This window comes from Dipodomys ordii, unplaced genomic scaffold (assembly GCF_000151885.1).
Source record: "Dipodomys ordii isolate 6190 unplaced genomic scaffold, Dord_2.0 Scaffold59, whole genome shotgun sequence".
NCBI classification, from domain to species: Eukaryota; Metazoa; Chordata; class Mammalia; order Rodentia; family Heteromyidae; genus Dipodomys; species Dipodomys ordii.
Window position 1 is genome coordinate 3,288,938 of NW_012267275.1, and position 20,249 is coordinate 3,309,186.

Consider the following 20,249-nt stretch of genomic DNA (forward strand, 5'->3'; position numbering starts at 1 on the left):
GAGGAAGGAAGGAAGGAAGGAAAGAGGGAAGGAAGGAGGGAAGGGAGGGAAGGAGGGAGGGAGGGAGAGAGAGGAGAGAAGAGGAGAGGAGAGGAGAGGAGAGGAGAGGAGAGGAGAAGAGGAAGGAGAAAGAATTTATTTTACTCCTCATTTTTACACCTTTATTATTATCTTTAAGTAGTTGTACAAAGCATATTTAATGCCACAAATCAGGAAAGTGAGGGAGAAAGACATTGATCAAGATGTATTATACTTATAATTTTTTATTATATATTTTATTTATTTATTATTGTGCCAGTCCTGGGGTTAAACTTGGGGCCTGGGCATTGTCTCTGACCTTTTTGCACTCTCCCACTTGAGCCACAGTTCTACTTCTGTCTTCTTTGGTAGTTAATTGGAGATATGTATACTGACTTTCCTGCTCAGGCTATTTTGAAACCACGATTCTCAGATTTCAGACTCATAAAGTAGCTAGGATAGCTACCTAAAATTTTTGGTTTTAACAAGAGAGTTGAAAATAGAAAATATTTCTGTATGTCCTTTGCATTTTCTACACTGAGTATGTAACCCTGAGTCATACTCACTTTTCCAATAATGAACCAGGAATCACTGGCTGAACAAGTTCTAAATGTACGCCTTCCAAAAAGTACAGTGACCTTCTGAAGATTAAACTGGCATTTAACTGCCAACCCTAAAGCTGAATGGTTCTATAAACTTCTACATTAGAATCATTAGAACAGGCAAGATTTTGTTCTCTTAAAAAATTTAAAGTAAAAAAATTAAACTCCAAATTCATAGGGCAACATTCAGAAATACTTTACTAATTATTTGTTATACTTTATAGAGATTGAGGAGAAGACTGGGTCTGAAAAACTAAATTATACAGTATTTTGAAATTAGTAGGCAATTTCAGCCTGCCTTGAAAATGCTTCTCCAGACTGCTCTTCCCTACCCCACTTAGTACCTAGGAAAGCAAAGATAACTATCAGCTTGAAACAAGCAGCAAAGACAAAAATAAATTCACAACACTGCCATTCCATCTTAGATAGTAGGTTTTCCCTCTTAACTCCTTTTCCCTGCCATTTTTGGTTTGGCTAGCCTACTGGTTTTGCCAACGGTTGTGTTTAGTTAGTCTGCTCAGAAGCTTGCTGACTAACAGCTACCTTTATTCTCTTGTCTCTAATTATAATTAACACTGGAAGGATGTTAAAATTATATTCTTTTGTTATAGTAGTTCTGTTTTAATTTTTAATTTGTTTTTTTCATTTCTAAAATATAGTGGTATACTCATGAAGATAACATTTATTTTAATATTTACATTGAATTACGTTTATTGACTAAGAGGTTAATAGAGTAGAAAACTTATTTTCAAAGATATTTAGCTATAATATACACACTTGTTTAAATGCACATTTTAGCCAAGAGTATGTGCAAGCTGGCTCTAGAAATTCATCACAAACTAATCATAATTCAAAGCTATTGTAAATTAACCAGCTTCTCTATTTGTTTCTAATCCCCACTCCCTCCCTCCTTCTTTCCCTCTCTTCTCTCTCTCTTTCCTTCCTTCCTTCCTTCCTTCCTTCCTTCCTTCCTTCCTTCCTTCCTTCCTTCCTTCCTTCCCCCCCTTTTCTTTTTGACAAAGGTTCTTGCTATGTAGCATAGGCTGGCTTCAGAACTCATAATTTTCCAATCTGAGATTCTCAGGCGCTGAGATTGCAGGCAGGTACCACTACATCCAACAACAGTTTTACCATATAGTTAAAATAGAGAGTCAGAACTATCCTGACTTTTATAAAGCTTGCTTGTAGCTTATAAAAATTGGGTGCGCTATGGCAAATCATTCCTCTGAATGTTGCATCTTTAACAACTCAGTGAAGTTGTCCATGCCAATATTTCCAGCTATTTTTTTCTGTTCAGATATGCTTATCTGCAGATACTTATAATCTTTATAAACCTCAAGTGTCCTAGGTATGGATAGGAATTGTCCAGAGAACTGGTTGACCCACAACCTTCAGAATGAACAAGACATTTTTGATGGTATGTTCAACCTCCTAACATCCATGAGTTTAGTCATCAGAATCCACTGTTCTTATAGACATTTTGTCTTTCTGAATACAGAAATAAAACTTCAATTACTATCCAATTTCCAGAGTGTCCTCTTCGATTAAAAAATAGGGATGGAATGAACTCTAAAGATCAGATTGTTTTTTCTGCTACAAAAGCTGTTATGAAGATTATGAAGATAAAAATTCATATCAATGAGTCTTAGAATTTTTATTCTTTAACAATATGCTGCTATATTTTAATATTTTAGTCTATACTTAGAGGTTAACTCTAACCTAGGAAAACATGTTCAAGCAGAAAAGTAAATATGCTTGTAAGCTAACCTGCCAAGACCTAAATTCTGGTCTTCTAAAGACATTACTTAAGAAAAGCATCCTATAATTAGTAACAAGAAACAGCATAACCATGCAGTATTTAGCATAAGTCTCATCAGGGATAATTTTAACAAGACACTGTTTAACATGATGACTTTGAAAGGGCATTTTTAATACTGTTACAGATGCTTCAAATATGACTGATTATGACACTGTCATGATAGTCTTAAGGTATATAATTTTCAATTGTGTTTAATATAAAGATACAAATAAAATTTCTCACAAAGGAAACATCTTTTGTGTAAAATCTAAATTTAAACCTTCCAATGTAAAGCCTTGAGTATTTTCCACATAGGAATACATAAGCATATTTCTTTGGGGTTTTGAAAGCAATCAGCAAAGGCGATGTTAACTTATCACAACTCTTGAGAGAAACAGAGGAGCCCTGTATAGAAGACCCTCACATTTAAGGCTCTGCGTATTCCCTGTGGGTTGTGCCAACCCACTCTTTCCCCTGTAATGACTCTTTGTTTTTACGAAGTCCCAAAGGGCTGGGGAGAGCTCTGCAAAGAGAAAGGGGGAAGGGCAAATGGAATGCAGCTGCAGGCTCTGAAACAATGCTGAGTCCATATATTTTGTTCCCAGTTAGAATAATAAAAAGAGTGGGGGTTTGAAGAAACAGACCCTAATAAGCAAGGTAGAGCCAAGCATCCTATATCTTTCAGACTGCAATGCCTCCATTGCTTATCTATGGTACTAAATCCGGTCCCCTTGTATTCATTTGGACTATAAAGCTTATCTGCTAAAACTGAAAGATGCGCTGAGTTAAGTTTAGCAGTCATTTATAACTAAATTATATTTTATCAGCAAGCCATATTCAGAGAAAGGTTAGAGTAGGAAGAAGAGTGATATAAAGATCATCCAGGGAAGCTTTATACAGGGGGAAAGGAAAGCTAAGTGGAAAATTTGGAAAAGAAGGCCCAAGATCTGAAATATAAACTGCTTGCTTTCAATCTTACCTAGGGCTTGCAGTAATGAGTATGTTTGAAAAAAAACCATGCCTCTTCCTTGAGTGTAAAGGCTGCAAGTGTCAGAATTGAGTGTTTGGAAGCCCCAGTATCAGTTCTCTATTATTTAGTCTTTCAGTCTTAGTTGTGGTGACTCCTAAGAAAAAGTCCTATATTAGCTTGAAGGGAGGCAGCAGTTCCCAAACAAAATGTGGCCCTACAACGTCTAGTGAGAGAAACACAGCTCAACTTCTCTAGATCTTGCTCTACCATCTGATACCCCTTGACTGACCCCTCTGGACTTTGGCCTGGAACATCTCTTCAAATATTGCTGGGTCATTAAAATTTGTAGGAAGCTGTGCACTGGCTGTTCAGGCCTATCATCCATCCTACCTAGAAGGCGAGGATCTGAGGTTCCTGTTGGAAATCACTCTGGCTCTAATCCCCAATTAACTAGCAAAAAGCTGGAAGTGTAGGGGTGGCTCAAATAGAAGAGTGACAACCATGAGAAAAAGACAAGTGAGGTTTCCAGACCTGAGCCCAAGTCCCAGTAGTAGCATGTGCACAGGCGTGTGAGCGTGCACACGTGCGCGCGCGTACACACACACACACACACACTCACGTTTGTGTAAACCTATACCTTCTACATCTTTCAGGAAAACTCCTGAAGCCTTAAATAAATAATAAACTAAACCTTCAAATATGTAACCACTGTGCACTAAAAGCTACCTAAGAAGCTATCTGACAAAATTAAGAAGAATTGAATTGTTCCATGTAGAACAATTGGAAGGAATTGGAAGAATTGTTCCAATTAGAATCCATTCATGAACACTCAGTTACTGAGGGGGAAAAAGGACTTCATTGTAAGCTGTCCTGTAGAAGCGAAGCTCTGACATCCACACAAATATCTCCTTTAACTTAGCATTACACAAATGATTTGCAAGTACTATATCCTAATCCACATTAAATGATACAATTAATGCATCTGTTGAAATATTTTAATTATAAAGTTTAGATAGATTGCATTTGTTAACATTGACCTGTTTGCATTTGTGATACACAAATACACAGGTTTTCAATAATAAAAAATATAAACTTCTTTTTTGGCTTGCCTTTCCTCTATAACCTAAAATCTGCTAACAGATAGTTCAGATCTACACTCTATATTTAGCATGTATGAACAGACATGCATATTAATTTAAGGAAAAAACAAAAGTCTATTGTTTGATTTTTTTTGTTGTTGTTGGTCCTGGGGCCTGAACTCTGGGCCTGGGCACTATCCCTCAGCTCTTCAGCTCAAGGCTAGTGCTCTGCTACTAGAACCACAGTGCCACTTCGGCTTTTTCTGTTTATGTGGTGCTGAGGAATTGAACCCAGGGCCTCATGTGAGGCGAGCACGCTACCACTGGGCCACCTTCCCAGCCCTATTGTTTTATTAATATTAAAGGTAATAACTTATAATATCACACTAATATAAAATTGTCCATCTATTGAAAACACAAATTCAAACACCCATTTTATTACAAGTTATTATATATTACACTTAGTTTTGTTTTGCTTTTTTTCCTTGTGCATGTACTCTTTTCTCTGAGCTATAGCCTCAAGCACATTACACATTTCAATGTAGCAATAAAATAGACATAGGGAACTTTGTGTATCCTGTATACCAGAAAAGCTTAATTTCTATTTATATATCTTGCTTTCTAGCATGTACAATTATGAAACTAAGTGTACAAGGCAGCAAAATCTTATTAATAGTAACAGCAATCATAATTGTAACTTGCATAGCATTAGTAATTTTATGGATGTTTATTTGTGGTAAATATAACATATACAAAAAATAGATGTTTAAACCAATATGCAATATATGATCTAGAAAAAAATCTCAAAAATAATTATCTGAATTATTTTTAAATAAATTAGGAAGATCAAACATAATCAAAGATGTCAGAAATTGTCATTAAGTCACAAAGTTCATATGATTGACTGATTGTATTTGGATGGTCAGTTTTATAGCATATAAGAGTAATATTAGATTTATTTTTTGCTAAGCCAGCAAGAGTACTTACCCCTTGGAGTCCTTGGAACTGAATAGAAGGTCGAAAAGGAATTAAATTCTGTTAAAAGAAACACAAGAGAGGTAAATCTTGGTTACTGTGACATAGAAATAAAAAAAAATAAACTTTAACTCTCTGCATTTACTCACTGCCATATTTAAAAAATATCCTTTTATAATGAGCACTTTTGTAAGTCATTAAGTGAAGAAGCCTTGGTGAACTGTTTACATTTCTCTGAATCATACAACTAAAAGATATTTATTTGCAGTGTAGCTAGCTATGCTTTTGAAATGGACAAGATTAGCAAAACAAAACATTAGTGTACTCATTCAATTTTATATTAAGGAGGTCTTGCATTTAATAGGGGTAAGAAAAGGGAAGAGTTATGTGGAAGAACTTCGAAAAATTCAACAGGATGCTAGAAATAGAAATATAAAATTTAAAAATACTTGAGTCAATTGTAGCTTTTTATTTCACTTTTTGATTCATTCATTTATTTATTTTATTTAACAGTGTTGGAATTTGAGCTGAGGGCCTCACACTTGCCTGGCTTACTTGCTTGTTTGGGAATCTACCACTTGAGCCATGCTAGCAGCACTGCTTTTTGCCAGCTATTTTGGACAGAGAGTCTCACAGATTTTTCTGCTTGGAGTAGGCTTGAATCTTGATCCTCCACATCTCAGTCTCCTGAGCAGGTAGGATTACAGGCAGGAGCCACAGACACCTTGCTACAAAACAGTTTTTACTTGTGCATCAAAAGGTTATCGATTGTTCTCATGAAATTCTTACCAGGTGAGAGTATCAACCATAGTTTGCAACAATAATGCTTTTCTAAATTGCTATTATAAATTTGTGAACAAAGTAGAGTTGAGTAGTGTTTAATAGAATATCCAAATGTAATGTATAAAAATATAAGCAGTGCCAATTGCTAGGGATTCATGCCTGTAATCCTAACTACTCAGAAGGCTGAGGGCTGAGGATCACAGTTTGAAGTCAGTTTGGGTAGGAAAATCCCCAACCTTTATCTCCATTTAACATGCAAAAATACTGGGCTGGTTGCATAGTTCAAATGAACCAGCAATGAGCAAAAAAGCCAAGTGAGTGCGTAAAGCTCTCACTTCAAGCCCTCCTATGGGCATAGAAGAAAAACACAATAAAAGAACAAAGAAAGAAAACAGCACTTCTGTTCTCATCCATACCTCATCATATCAACTACAAACTTCCAATTACTTCCCAAAACTTCTATGCAGGTTAAAAATTCACTACCAGCTTACAGTACCTCGTACACCTAGAATCCTAGTTACTCAGGAAGCTGAGATCTAAGGATCCTAGTTGGAAGCCAGCCAGGGCAGACTCTTATCTCCAATTAACTAAAAAAAATTTGGAAGTGGAGAAATGGCTCAATTGGTAGAATTCTAACCATGATCCAAAAGGCTGAGCCAGTGCTTGAGTTCAATCAAGCACAAACACTGGCAAAGTTTCCTAATCAGGATTATAATAAACAAAACAGGGGAGAGGAAGTAAAGGATAGTACTTCTTTAAAAGAGATAGCCTGATTATAAAATTGAGTAGTATTATTATTTGTAAAACTAGATGTTTTGGAAAACATTATAATGAATACTGTTATTGCTCTATCACCATAAAGAGATAATTTAACCTTAAGTTTATCAACAAAATTGAAGTACCTCCCATATGACAAATTAATTTCTTGGTTGTGGTAGAAGTGGGCTTTGAAGAAAGAAAAGAAAGGGTTTTTAAGAAAGGAAAGGAAGGAGATGGAGGCATGGCTTATTTGGTGGAACCCTAGCCAATGAGCAAAGGCAGCAGGTACTAAGTTTAAGGCCTGGTCTTGGACCTTAAAAAAAGAAAAGAAACAAAAAGGAAAGAAAGAAAAATATAGGTTCTAATTTTTAAAGTTCGACTTTTAGAAGCGACTTGTTCCAATTCGTAAATTTTATGAAAGTATAAAATGTCTCTTTTCTTTAAGAGGAAACCTGACCTCAAACTTGCTGTTCCTGAGGAAATGAATGCCTATAGGAGCTTGGGGAACTGTCTCTGAGTGGAAATAGGTGGTTGTATCTCCACCCTCCACAATGTTTCCATCCAGTCCTGCCTCCTCAACTATCCTTCAAATTATAATAGTGAAGGACTCCTTAGAGGCTGATTACCCTTTTCTCTGTCTCCTTACTACTTACATGCTACCTTCAGCTCACCTTTAGAACTTAAAATTCTCCACTCAAGTTCATCAACTCTTCTGTGTCAAATAAATGCATACTTTTCTTTTTCTGAATTACACTGTACACTAGCTCTTCCTTGTACTTAGATATACCAGTCCTCCTCGTTTTTTGATCACAGGTTTCATTTCAAAAGAAAAAAAAAAAAACAGGGCCAATGACTTATGCCTGTAATCCTAGTTACTCAAGACCAGAGCAGGAAAGTCCATGAGACTCATCTGCAATTAACTACCAAAAAAACTGAATTGCTGTGGCTAAAGTGATAGAGCATCAGCCTTGAAGGGAAAAGCCAGTAATCCTACCTGTTTGATGACAGAATCTCTTCATTCCTCAATTTGCATCTCTCAGCTTGCTATTTGCTATGATTTACAGGACACCTGGCATTAAAAACTCGCAATGAAAGCCAAGCTATAGTGGTTCCTGCCTGCAATCCTAGCCACTCAGGCATCTGAGATCTGAGGATCTTAGTTCAAAGTCAGCCCAGGCATGAAACTCTGTGAGTCCAGCAAAAAGCTGGAAATGAAACTGTGGCTCACATGGTAGAGTGCTAGCCTTGAACCAAAAAGCTCAGGGACAGCGCCTAGGCCCTGAGTTCAAACCCAGGAATGGTGCATGTGTGCGCATATGTGTGTGCATGAGTGCACATGTGTGGGTGGGGGCACACACAGACAGAGACAGACACAGACACACAGACACACACACCCCACCCTCTTTCATTGACTGGCAAATACTAAACAACTCCCCCATTTGCAATCTTTCCAACTAAATGGACACCTCTTTCCTACTTCTCTGGTAATGGCAATTCTATCTTCTTGGTTTTCCAGGCACACAATCTTGGTTAATTTACAGTTTCTCTTCCCACCATATTCAATTACATATTATTATAATTATAGAATTCCAAATCCAGAACAAGCCTTAGAAATTATGTAGCATACCCAACTTCCTTCCCTAGTCCTGGTATTCCATTAATAATTAAGCTTTGCTCAGAATCCTGGACTGAGTCTTCCTAGTTTGCCTTGCTAGTTTTTGGTACTACCTTGTGCTCCACACATATGTGCAGTGGGAGATATGAGAGTGTGAGGGTCTAACCCTCAAACAGAGTTCACAAATTAGTTAGGGAAAAGTTGAGAATGATTAAGCACTAGGCTAAGTACTATCAGAAAATGCAGGATGAATTCTCAAAGGGGAAAAGAGAGTATGATTAAGGATAAATACTAGGCAAGTCAAAGGGATTGTCAGAAAGATAAATCTTGAGTAGCAGAATACGGGAAACAGGCTCCAGGGAGAGATAGCCCCTTGAGAAACACGCAAAGAAGGCAATGATGGGCACTGTGTGGGCAGAGGGCAGGTCTGTGTGTGTATAGAATTCTTTCACACTGAGACATAATCTAGTGGAAAGGAACTGTACCTCAAGATTCCTGCCTAAGGTCTTCTGTATCCCCCAAATTCTTTAATTTTAGTTTTTCTGTGATAGAATAAATAGGATGATTAGGATTTTGCACTAAATGCTTATCACTCTGTGAAATTACTCTTCTTACTCACTGATGATCTGGAAGTCTTGTGTGAACAACTCCTAAAGTGTGTGTGAAAGGAGTTCTTTCTGCTACATATAAATTTGATGGAGATGGATTGGGGCAGGGAAAGTAGCTTGAAAACTGTGCTAGATGAAGTTTGAAAATACTGGAGTTAATGAAAGGCCTAAATTAGCATGAGTGAGTCAGAAGCCAACAAGAGATGGTGGACCAGCAGACATTCTGAAAAGAACACTAAGATACACTGACAGTTGAATATCAAGCACCAAAGAAAAAAATGATATAAAAGCTCTAGGACTACCAGTCATCAGCTCCAGTCAGTCTGCCCCAGATTCTCTCAAATTAAGCTCTTAGTCTCCTTTGACGGCCCCTTGACCTGGCATCCAGATTAATACCTGTTTTCTTTCAAGAATATCCAAAGCATTCAAATGGCTAGCACAATCTTTCTCAGATACCAACCACTTCAACCATTGCCCACAGTGGTTCATTCCCACTGTCTTTTAAAGCAAAGCAAACTGCTCCAACAGAACTCTTAACTACTCATGCATCTGACTTCTGCAACAGGAGGGCAGCTATAAGGAGTAAATTCTAAAAGTAAAAAACATTCTTGCTTAAAGCAGAGACCTAGACTCAATGTTTACTTTAAAATATACTTGAAAAAGCAAGTCATTTTTACAAGTTAATTATGTGACCAAATATGATATGATACGTTCTTAAATAATTCTTATCTTTGTAAGAACATTTTCATTGGAAGTGAGTCTGGGTAGACCTTGAACCTTTTGCTTTTTAGTTTTAAACATTTGCAACAAGTAGCTTTTTGAAAAATTAAGTAACTTTAGGCTTTAACTGAACAGGATGAGGCATAAATTAAGTAGTAATCTGGTATCTGCATCCAGTTAAGGGCAGATTGGAAATAGCTAGGGAAACTCCTTTGACAAAGACTTCAAAAGCAATAAAGGTGATACTTTTCAGTCAAAAGATTCTGTTAAACTCTTAGTAGTATCTCTGCTTTTAGTACTTGAACTAACCCTCTATTAGTCTTAAGAAAAGGAAGGAGATTTCTTTTTCTTTTTCTTTTTGTGGTTACTGGAGTTTGAACTCAGAGCCTTAGCACTTTCCAAAGTAGGAGCTCTACTATTTGAGCCACTAGTTTAAGAGCCTTTTCTGCTTTAGTTTATTTTTAGGTTGTCGTTCTTCAAGCTGGTCTGGGACTGCAGTTTTGCTACCTATATCCTTCTATATAAGTTGCATTCATTAATCCTTCTACTTAAATTGCATTGTATGATAGAGAATTTGCAAAAAAGATACCAAGTCAAACATAACTTGAAACTTTGCCACAAGTAAACAAACAAGTCCTTTCCATAAATGATGACAGTTTAGGTGTCTGCTTTAGGTGAGATTTGTTTTGAGAAACAATTGCTGTTAATCAGTTAGTATTTATTGGGTGCTGAAAATATACTATAACCATTTTTACCACCACCTCCAGGAATTCCCATCAACACCTTTGTGGGGTAGGTATTACTACATTGTTGTTCCTTTTTCTCAAGTAAGTCCTATGAATTACCTCAGGCTACACAGCTAAGAAGTGACCTGGGACTCAAACCCATTGGCATTTTATGAACTATGCTCTTGTTTAAAAGTTCATGTCTATCCACAATTTTATGGAACTAGCTTTTTCCTGCCTTTGAGAAATATGAAAACTAAAGAAATACAAAATAATAGCAAGTCACTTCTTTGGTTTTGTACTATGGCTTGAGGCAACTGGAGCATCATTTTCACTGTGCAAGTAACATTTTACTTGTGCAAATAACCAATAGATATAACTTTTGCTGAGTTACAACTGCTACAAAATATGCCATTTTTCTTTCCTAGAAGAGACATAATACTATTTAAGAACTTGTGGTTATGATTTTTAAATAATCATTTTATTCTTTGTAATATTACCTGATACATCTAATTGGTAGAAAGTTTAAAGAAAGAAATTTGGAGCTAAAGCAGCATAGGAAATCAGTGTTGATCTGAAAAAAAAAATCAAACATACCCAGCTCTTGTTGAAGGCCAGATTACTGGCCTTCTTAGAATGATACACAATGTGAAATTTAAAGGTAATGCAAAACCCACTTTAATGAATGGTAACCCCTTTGCCTCCAATCTTCTTTTAAAAGCTAAAAAAAGTCATCAAGATTTACAAAACCAATCTAGTATTTTGCCTTCCTTGTGAGTCAATTCAACCTTAGATATAGAAAAAACTCTGTTACCTCAGATTTGAGAGAACACAAAGAATTCATGTTTTTTTTCTATGTTTTCTTGTTATTACATCACAGAAAAAAGTTAATTTTTTAAAGTAACAAAACCCTAATATTTCTTTTAATCTTTCTTGCTTGCTTGCTTGCTTTTTTAACATTTTGGTGGTTACTAGGGTTTGAATTCAGGGCCTTGCACTTGCGAGGCTAGCATTCTATCACTTGAGCCATGCCTCCAGGCCTGTTTTTGCCAGTTATTTTGGTGATGGAGTCTAGAGAATTTTTTATGCCCTGGTTGGCCTCAAATTGAGATCTAGATTTCAATACCCTTACTAGTTAGGATTGCAGGCATTAGTATGGGCACCCAGTCATGATTCTTATTTTGAATGATAATGCTTAAAAAAACTGCAGCTAACTGATGCAGGCCAAATTTAAAAAGATAATTATTGTTATTTTAAATCTTAAGATTTCAAACAACTGTTAAATGCATATACAAGGCAAAAAATGTAAGCTGATAAAACAGCCAAAAAGCTATTGTCACCTCACCTTTAGACCAACAACATCTGAAACATATCTCATCACAATTGAAACATAATATCTCATTTTTTTTCTCTGAGAGGTTAATGTGGGTCTTACAATTATATAATAAGCTTAATGTCAAATTTGACTTGTGGAGGCAAATAAAGCTTTATTCCCAGGGATCATGATTTCTGGAGCCAATGTACCAAGAAAAATACTAAAATAAAATTGGATTCAAAGAGAGTGAATATATTTTAAAATTACAACTTGATAAATTGTAGCATCTAAATCATGTAAGAGAGGAAGCCATTAAGGAACTACATACTTGGAAATTTCGTGATCATACTGTGGTTTAAAGATCACTCTGGCACTGGGGGATGAACTATGGGGGTGGGGATGGGACTTGAAAGACAAGTGGGTGTCCTGGGCAGTGATCCTGAAGAGAGCAGATGGTGATTGGGACTGGAAGAGTGGTAATCTCTGGGGTTAGTTTCTGTCTTTTAAAATTGACATGACTTGCTGATGGATAGAATATATCAAGAAAACAGATAAATCAGGGTTACTAGTCAATTCTTCACAATGAGACTCTGCTGACACTAAGCTGGAGAACACTAAGGTAATGTGAGCTTAAGAGTAGAATCATGTTTTGTTTGAAGTTTAAGATGCCTATTAAACTTCAATGAAGGCAGGATACATTGGAAATATGTGCTCAGAATTGAAAAGGTTTTATCTGAGGTAAATATTTTCAAGTCATATAGTATATACATGGCATTTAAATCCATACAAGTAGGTATCAGAGAGTAAAGAAATAAAGACAAGAGAGCTGGGATAATCAATATTCAGTGGCTAGTTAAGCATAAAATAGCTAAGCAGCATATGTCAGAGCAAAGAGGGATAGAAGGAAAGTCAGGAAGATATTTCTAGTAGGATCTAGTAATCAGCATGATGAAATGCCCATTTTATTAAACTCTCACTAAGTCTGGTAAGGTAAGAAGAGAGATGATTAGGAACAGCACCTGTTCAGGTATACTATCAAGGATTTTATAATTACTATGAAAACAGGCCTGGTGAAGGATGGCAAGTACAGATATTACTTATCCTCAAATATAATCTTTTTCTTTCTAGATGTTTCCCCTGAGCAGAGTTCATTATTATTTATTTTTACCTTTTTTTTCATGTTTATCTGCTTCTACTTTCCTTACCTCCCTCCCCTCACCCCCCCACCAAACATTGTTGTTTCATTTTGTTTGGTGCCAGTAGCAAAACTTGAAATCAAGGCCACTTGCTCTAACAGGGCTTTCTTGCTCAGGGAAGACACTCTACCACTTAAGTCACACCTTCAGCCTGTCATTTTGCTGGTTATTTGAGAGATGTAGTCTCACAGACCTCAGCCTCCTGAGTAGCTTGTATTACAGGTGTAAACCATCACTTTATTGATAGCAAGGACCATCCATGACCTATTCTTTAGATCTCTAACGTCTCATTCATGTCTGGCACATTTCAGAAGATGAATAAATATTTTTGCTAAATGACCAACTGTATATTCCATAGTTCTAACTCTGGTTCGTATCTCTGAGATCTTTTATTAAAAGAAAAAAATTTAAATACTCAACAGAGTTTTCACTACATGCAAGCATTTTCTGTTTCTTTGAGGCATAGTGGTTTCTAAGAAAGGAGCCACAAGCACTAAAACTGTTATCTTAAAATATGCTAACACTTAGATTCCAGATAAGCATATTTATATCCATTTCTCGGGTAAATCTTACAAGAAAGTGTGAGCCTATTTTCCCTCTAGCATAAGTTCACAATTGGGTAGAAAAATCCTAAGTCAAGGTCACCACCAAGGAGAAAGAAAACGGTACTTCAGGCATTCCTGATTGATTGCTTTGTTTTTCATAAGGTACTCTCAAAAAAGAAATTAGGAAATCAAAAACTTGGGGGCTGAAGGTTCAGTTCATGAGTAGTTGAAATGTTTAGATTCTACTTCCCGTACCCAAAATAAAAATAAAAGAAAAAGCAGAGAAAGAAAAAGAAAAAGAAAAAAAAAAACTCCCATCAAAACAAAAATGGAGGCCAGTAGAAGAATTAAAAACATGATCCTGTCAAGCCTTTAGGAATTAGGTTATTTCAAAATGAAACTCTGAAATGAAAAGTTATTAGCATATAGATAGCACTAAAATCCAAGGAATTAAATGAGCTTACATTATATAGAGTTACTTTAAGTTTCCACAATCACTAGGGATGGACACCATGGAGCTGAATGTCATGTGAAAATTAGATTTTTATATAATCTATGCTCTATGTTGGCCTTAAATGCAATCTACAGAAGTTTTTTAACTTAAAAAACCGTGTCCAAACTAAAATTTTTTGAATTTCAATTTTAAAAATATCCAAAATTTCCATGATACGGAAATAGCATACAAACAATATAATCCTGTTTCATATATCTGTCTTTGACTCCAAAATATACTTCTAGATACAAAATATATAATCAAACTTCAGTCTCTTGATTACTAAACAATAAACAAATGTTTTCCAAAGTGATATTCATCTTTATTTCCCCCACCTATAAACCCACTCTTTCAATTGCTTCTGCCTTTCCTATTAAAAATCCAAGGATGTCCTCTAGATGAGTAACATAAGATTCTTCAATAAGAAAAGCAGCTCATGTCCTTTGTCTAGTTACTATTAACTAGCCAAATGCTTTGACTATAGACAGAGGTCAATTCAAGTTGCTTATTCGATTCATGAATCTTTAAGAAGCTTATAGCTGAGTAAAATTCTCTTATATCTTAAGTTGCCAACAATGAAAATGGTAGGTTTTTTTTTTTTTTACCTTTGTTGGCAAAGCTTTAGTAGAAACCCTTAAACTAAAGGTTTTATAGGATTTTCAAGAGCCTTGATACTACAACAGAAATTATCGATTGGTAAAGATTTAGGAAATAAGGAAGAAAAGGAGGAAGTGAAGAAGTGTATATGTGTATGTGTGGTGGGGGGGAGGGGGCGGGGGGGTTAGTAGGGGTATAAAACAAACACAGAAAGCACTTCTCTCTGGCAAACCTGACCTGATTCTTACCATGTCTTTCAGAATTAATTTGGCTGTGGAAACATAGTAATTAATTTATGGTATTTTGTTTGAGGCCTGCTTTTCTAGATTTTTGCCTAAGTCATAAGAAATGTCGAATGAAGTTGTGGTATGCAGAAGGGTTAATATGGGTTATATTACATGCTGCTTTATTGTAAAACTTAGCTCACTTCAATGTGGAATGTCTTATAAAACTGGATAAATTCTGGTGCCAGTTTCTGAACCTCTTTGTGGCAAAGAATAAGGTCACTTCATATTATTGAGGGACCCCGCATTGACTCAGCTTAGATTGTCATTTTCCTCTTTCTCCTTGTTTTATCACCAATTACCTAACAAGCCTAGGAGCACAGCTTTTGTAATTCTTTATAAGTGTAAATGGAGCAAATGGAAAGGCTGAATCTGGTGATTGTCCTTGGTAAGCTTCCATGAACTCATTCCAAGAATTCTATACTCCTTTCCTTTTAAATTCTTTTCTTGAACATGATCCAATCCTTCACATATGTTCTTTCTTTCTCCTCCCAATTTTGGTGCCAAGGTTCCCTGTCTATCTTTCAAGGCAATCTGGCTACTACTTTTCTTAGGGATAAGCATCCTCCATGGCTTGGAGCAACTAACTGAGCCTCTGAATAAACTTTTCAAATACTGCAGGTTAGAGCACTTGATTTTCCTTGACAAAAAGCATGTTACCACTGGGCGTGGTGACTCACACCTGTAAGCCTAGCTGTGCAGGAGGCTGAGATCTGAGGATCATGGTTCAAAGCCAGCCCAGGCAAGTCCCTGAGATTCGTATCTCCAATTAACAACCAGAAAAGGAGAAGTGAGCTGTGGCTCAAATGGTAGAGTGCTAGGGTTGAGCTCAAGAGCTCAGGGACAGAGCCCAGGCCCAAAGTTCAAGTCCCACAACTGGGCTAATTAACGATGGTTCCAAGCTAAAAGTTAGAAAGGTTAACCTATTTAAATTATATATGGCTACATTTTTGAAGTAGACAAATGGAATCTGATTTAGCAAACCTCATGGCTTTACTTAATAAACATGTCTGACAATGATGGAAATGCTATGCCAGCTAGTCTGATACTAAAGTGGTAGGTAAAGGAGAACACAGTCTTCTGTATTTATAAGACAGATTATTGAAGGCATATATAGACACAATTATTTGTGAGCAAGAAAAGAAAAGGAAAAACAGGAAGAATCTTTTCTGTGCCTTAAACCATAGTGAAGCAAATGCTGAGGAATTCACCTGGTAGATAGAAAAGCTAAGGTAGGGAAACATCTGCCCCATGACTTGAGAAGTAGGGCTTAAAAACCAAGTAACATATATTCAGTAGATAAAATAACACCTTATGCTTTGTATCAAAATAATAGTCTTTTTAATACAGAGATTGAGTTCTTCATGAAGAATTAAATGAAAAATTGTGTACAATTTTAAAAACAGTAACATTTTCCCAAGTAACACTAATTAAGGGAAGAAAATTTATTTCAAGAGAAATGACAGGAGAATGTGTTAAGAGAATCCTGCATAAAGACATCTGCTTTCTGATCTTCAAAGATTCCTAGAGAATGACTAGCCTCAGCAACCAAACACAACCATGCGAGATGTTTTACAGAAGAGTTGGGTAAGTTCTGTAAATATCTGAGCCACCACCTTTGAATTTTATTTTATTTTATTTTGTGAGTACTAGAGTTTGAATTCAATACTCTACCATTTGAGCTGGCACTCTATCACTTGACTCACCTACCAGCTAAACTTTTTGCTGGTTAGTTTGAGTCTCAAATTCTTCTCCCTGGGTTGGCTCAAATGCCTACTTTCTAGATCTTAGCCTCCTGAGTAGCTTGGATAAAAAGCATGAGCCACAGGCTCAAACACCTGCATAGGTTGGTTACCTATGCAGCAATGGAAAATCTAAAAACAACACTTCAACAAGATTTTTATATACAAATATATTACTTAAATGTCAAAAGAAAGCCTAACTATATTATAAAATATATTTTAGTTTTAAATATAATTTTAGATGAAACAAAATCTAATGGAAGAAATAACTATAGTAATACATGTTCATTTACATATATAGTACATATGCAGATCACATCAATGTAGATGGACTATATAGCTGTAATTTGTGATTTTATTTATTAACTTATCCTCTTGTTCAAAATCATGTACATCTTTAGAAAACTTAATGTCCTAGGTAACTGTCATGAAAATAACCTTCCATTTAACATTTTATAGAATTGATCTGAAACTGTTTTCCATCCAAAATGAAAGGAAAACATCACTCAGGATATAGTTACTCCAACCATAACTTCCATCCCAGGATTTACAATGTCCTCCTGCCTACTTAGAGAGGATCCCAAGATCTGAAAAGTAGAAAGCTTGAATAATGAAAGTCATGTTTATCTTCTGAAACATTGGAGGAACTTATGATTTGGAAAACAAGAGTTCAGTATTTTCAAAGATTCTGCTTCCATGAACACCCTAGTAATTTATATTTAAACCATAGCGAGGGCTTAAGTTTCTGAATTCACTTCTGTGAAGCCCTAGCTCAAGTGAATAAATTAAAAGAGAAAATCAAATGGATAAAATGAGAAAAAATTCTCTGGAGCAATAGAGGGAGTGAATTTGCTCAAAGTACATAGTATGCACGTATGGAAATAACACAATGAAACCCATTTGTAAAATTTCTATCCTTTAATAAAAATTTACTCAATACAAAAAGTATGAAACATAAAAAGACAAACTGGACTTCATAAAAACAAAACCAAAAAACCCACCTCTCTGATGCTTCATTTAGCAAATTAACTTTTGAAATTTCTGAGCCTAGAACGTCATTAGAAGAAAAAGAGTACTAGTCATCCACTTTGCATTGTGAAGCCACTTGGAAGCCATTGGTCATCAAGCATCAAGCATGGGAGTTTTATGTGAGAAATAAAAGTTTTTTTTTTCTTTTTCCTCCAGAGAGAGCAAAGTTAACCATTAGAAACATTTCCCAATTATCAACACCTACCAATATATTCCCAAACAGCAGCCCTACTACTGACAATGAAAAGGACCACTCTCACTGTGCCCACTGGAAGTCTTGGTCTGGTTGAGCCAGGAGGAAAGGCCACAGGGACTCAACTGTGAGAAGATTGGCGAAACACCAGAGGATCTTAGAATAAGTAACAAATTCCCCCGATCCCTCATTTCTTCAACCTCTTCCCACTTTTTTTTTTTGACTGGGATTGATATTTTCATCCCTATTTCTGCTTGCTTTTCCAATCCCCTTAAGAGGTATTTCTGTTGCTCAAGTGACAGCAACGGCTGAGGACAGGAGCTGGTTAAATGAAAACCAAGGCAATGTCCAACTACAAAGGCCAAGTCAGCTTTATTCAATCTCTCAGTCTTATTGTGCCCTTGCTTCTTCCACCTAACCAGTGGTTTTTTGTTGTTGTTATTCTTGTTTTGTTTTTGAGAAAAGGAAATCCTAAGGCTCCACACTTAAGAGGTATAGGGACTTGGAAAATGTCTTTTCCTTTCCTTTTACCCCTGTTGTACAGATTGACCAGATCCATTCATTTGCACGTCCAGATAGGGAAACACTAATGATATTAATAGGCAATAGAAGTTAATAGCAAACTAAACCATTTATTTCTATTTCAGAACTTTTAAATCAAGAACTTAATGTGGTGGTTTGAGAGAGAAAGAAAATGTTGGATCTTGTTTCTTGGAAGAAATTGGTACATAAATATCAGAGCTTTAAGAACTCTGATCCTAGTCCCAAGTCTTAAAACACTAGGGTACAGGAGGAAGAAATTAAGGTTACACAGGGAAGAAAAACTCCTTGTACCTCAGAGGTCAAACCTACCAGTGAATATTGAGGGCATCGCTTGTCATTTTACTCATTCTCAGAACTATCATTTGCCTTCTCCAAGTGACTTCACCCCACCAATTCCTCACTGGTAGCAATCTCACTGTTCACCTGGATCATTTCCCTGTTATTTTCCAAGGTGGCTAGCTGACCTACTGTGCCCAGAGATGCCATTTCCTGTCCACCAATCTCCATCTTTGTCTGCAGACTGGCCTCTTCCTCCAGTCTTCTTTTCAGGACTCTGTTTTTCTTTTTCTGTCCCCTGACCTACCTTTTCCTCCACTGTCATTCTTCCCCACACCCTTTCCCTGGAACAGCCAAGCTTATCTCTCCATCTTTCAGGGCTGAGTTTCTCTCCACTATCTGCTCTGGTCCCTCTGCCTGTGTATCTGGCTTCCCCCACAAGAGCCTAGGGCTACTCACTGTGCTCACAGCAGGTGCACCTGTCTGGGAGTGGAAACTGGCACCCAGTTTTGTTTTTCTTGTTTCCCTCTGCATCTGTACTGATGGCTATATAGGGATCTCTCAGCCACATTTCAAGCCCTTTCTCACTGGCATTTCATTGTGTGTAGTTAGTTATCTTTCTCCCTGTATAAACACTTCTTTCTCCCTGTTGCCCCTTTAGCCTTCCACAAAGCTAGTGAGTGTTTTGTACCATATGCTTCTTTGGTCAAAACACATGTGTTCGAGTGTGTCCACCCAATTCTGAGTGCCCTCCTAATTAACAGTATGCTAACCTCTGAATCTCCTGAACATAGCCTCGCACACAAGTGCATACACTTCTCAAGATGCCTCGGGGTGTGTGTGTGTGTGTGTGTGTGATGCTTTAACCTCTGCTGACCCAGGTTTACACCTCTCTGAGGAGTTTTTGCTTCAGGCTGTTTTCTCAGTATGCACTTTAAGTGCCTGGCACTAGTGGGAGCTCAACAGATGTTTTGTTTTGTTTTTTTTCCTCCACTTTTATCTGAATAAATATGGGAGCCTGTGTCTGGTGTCCTTCTGCCCCTCGGAGCCTGTTTTATGAGACCAGTTGGAGCATGTTCCTGGGTATGGACTAGGCAATTTGTCAGGATGCTCTTTGTGGATGGTCCTCTAACTACGTCTCTCATCTTGAGAGTACGTAGTTACTGGTTCCCCATATGGTAACCTGTTTTTCACTCCGCAGTGTATCCACCCTTCTCTCTCCTCCATCTTCCCTACTACGTGTGCATAAATGGCTTTCCCTGGCTGTCAAGTGTGTTTCCTCTTGGTACTTTTCTCCTACTTTCTCCCCCCCCATACCCCTCCCAAGTTGTACAGATCGTTTCTAACATATTGTCTTGTGTATATCGCTGTTGAATCTATTCCC

General features: G+C 36.8%; 1 protein-coding gene across 1 annotated transcript in view; it reads right to left on the reverse strand.

The window, feature by feature from the left end:
• The window catches only part of Ell2 (elongation factor, RNA polymerase II, 2), a 76,385-nt gene that overhangs the window by 54,203 nt on the left and 1,933 nt on the right, over nucleotides 1–20,249 (reverse strand). The window contains exon 2 of the mRNA XM_013022066.1: nucleotides 5,455–5,502. Within this exon, the coding sequence (XP_012877520.1) occupies nucleotides 5,455–5,502 (48 nt within the window). The remainder of the gene's footprint in view (nucleotides 1–5,454; nucleotides 5,503–20,249) is intronic.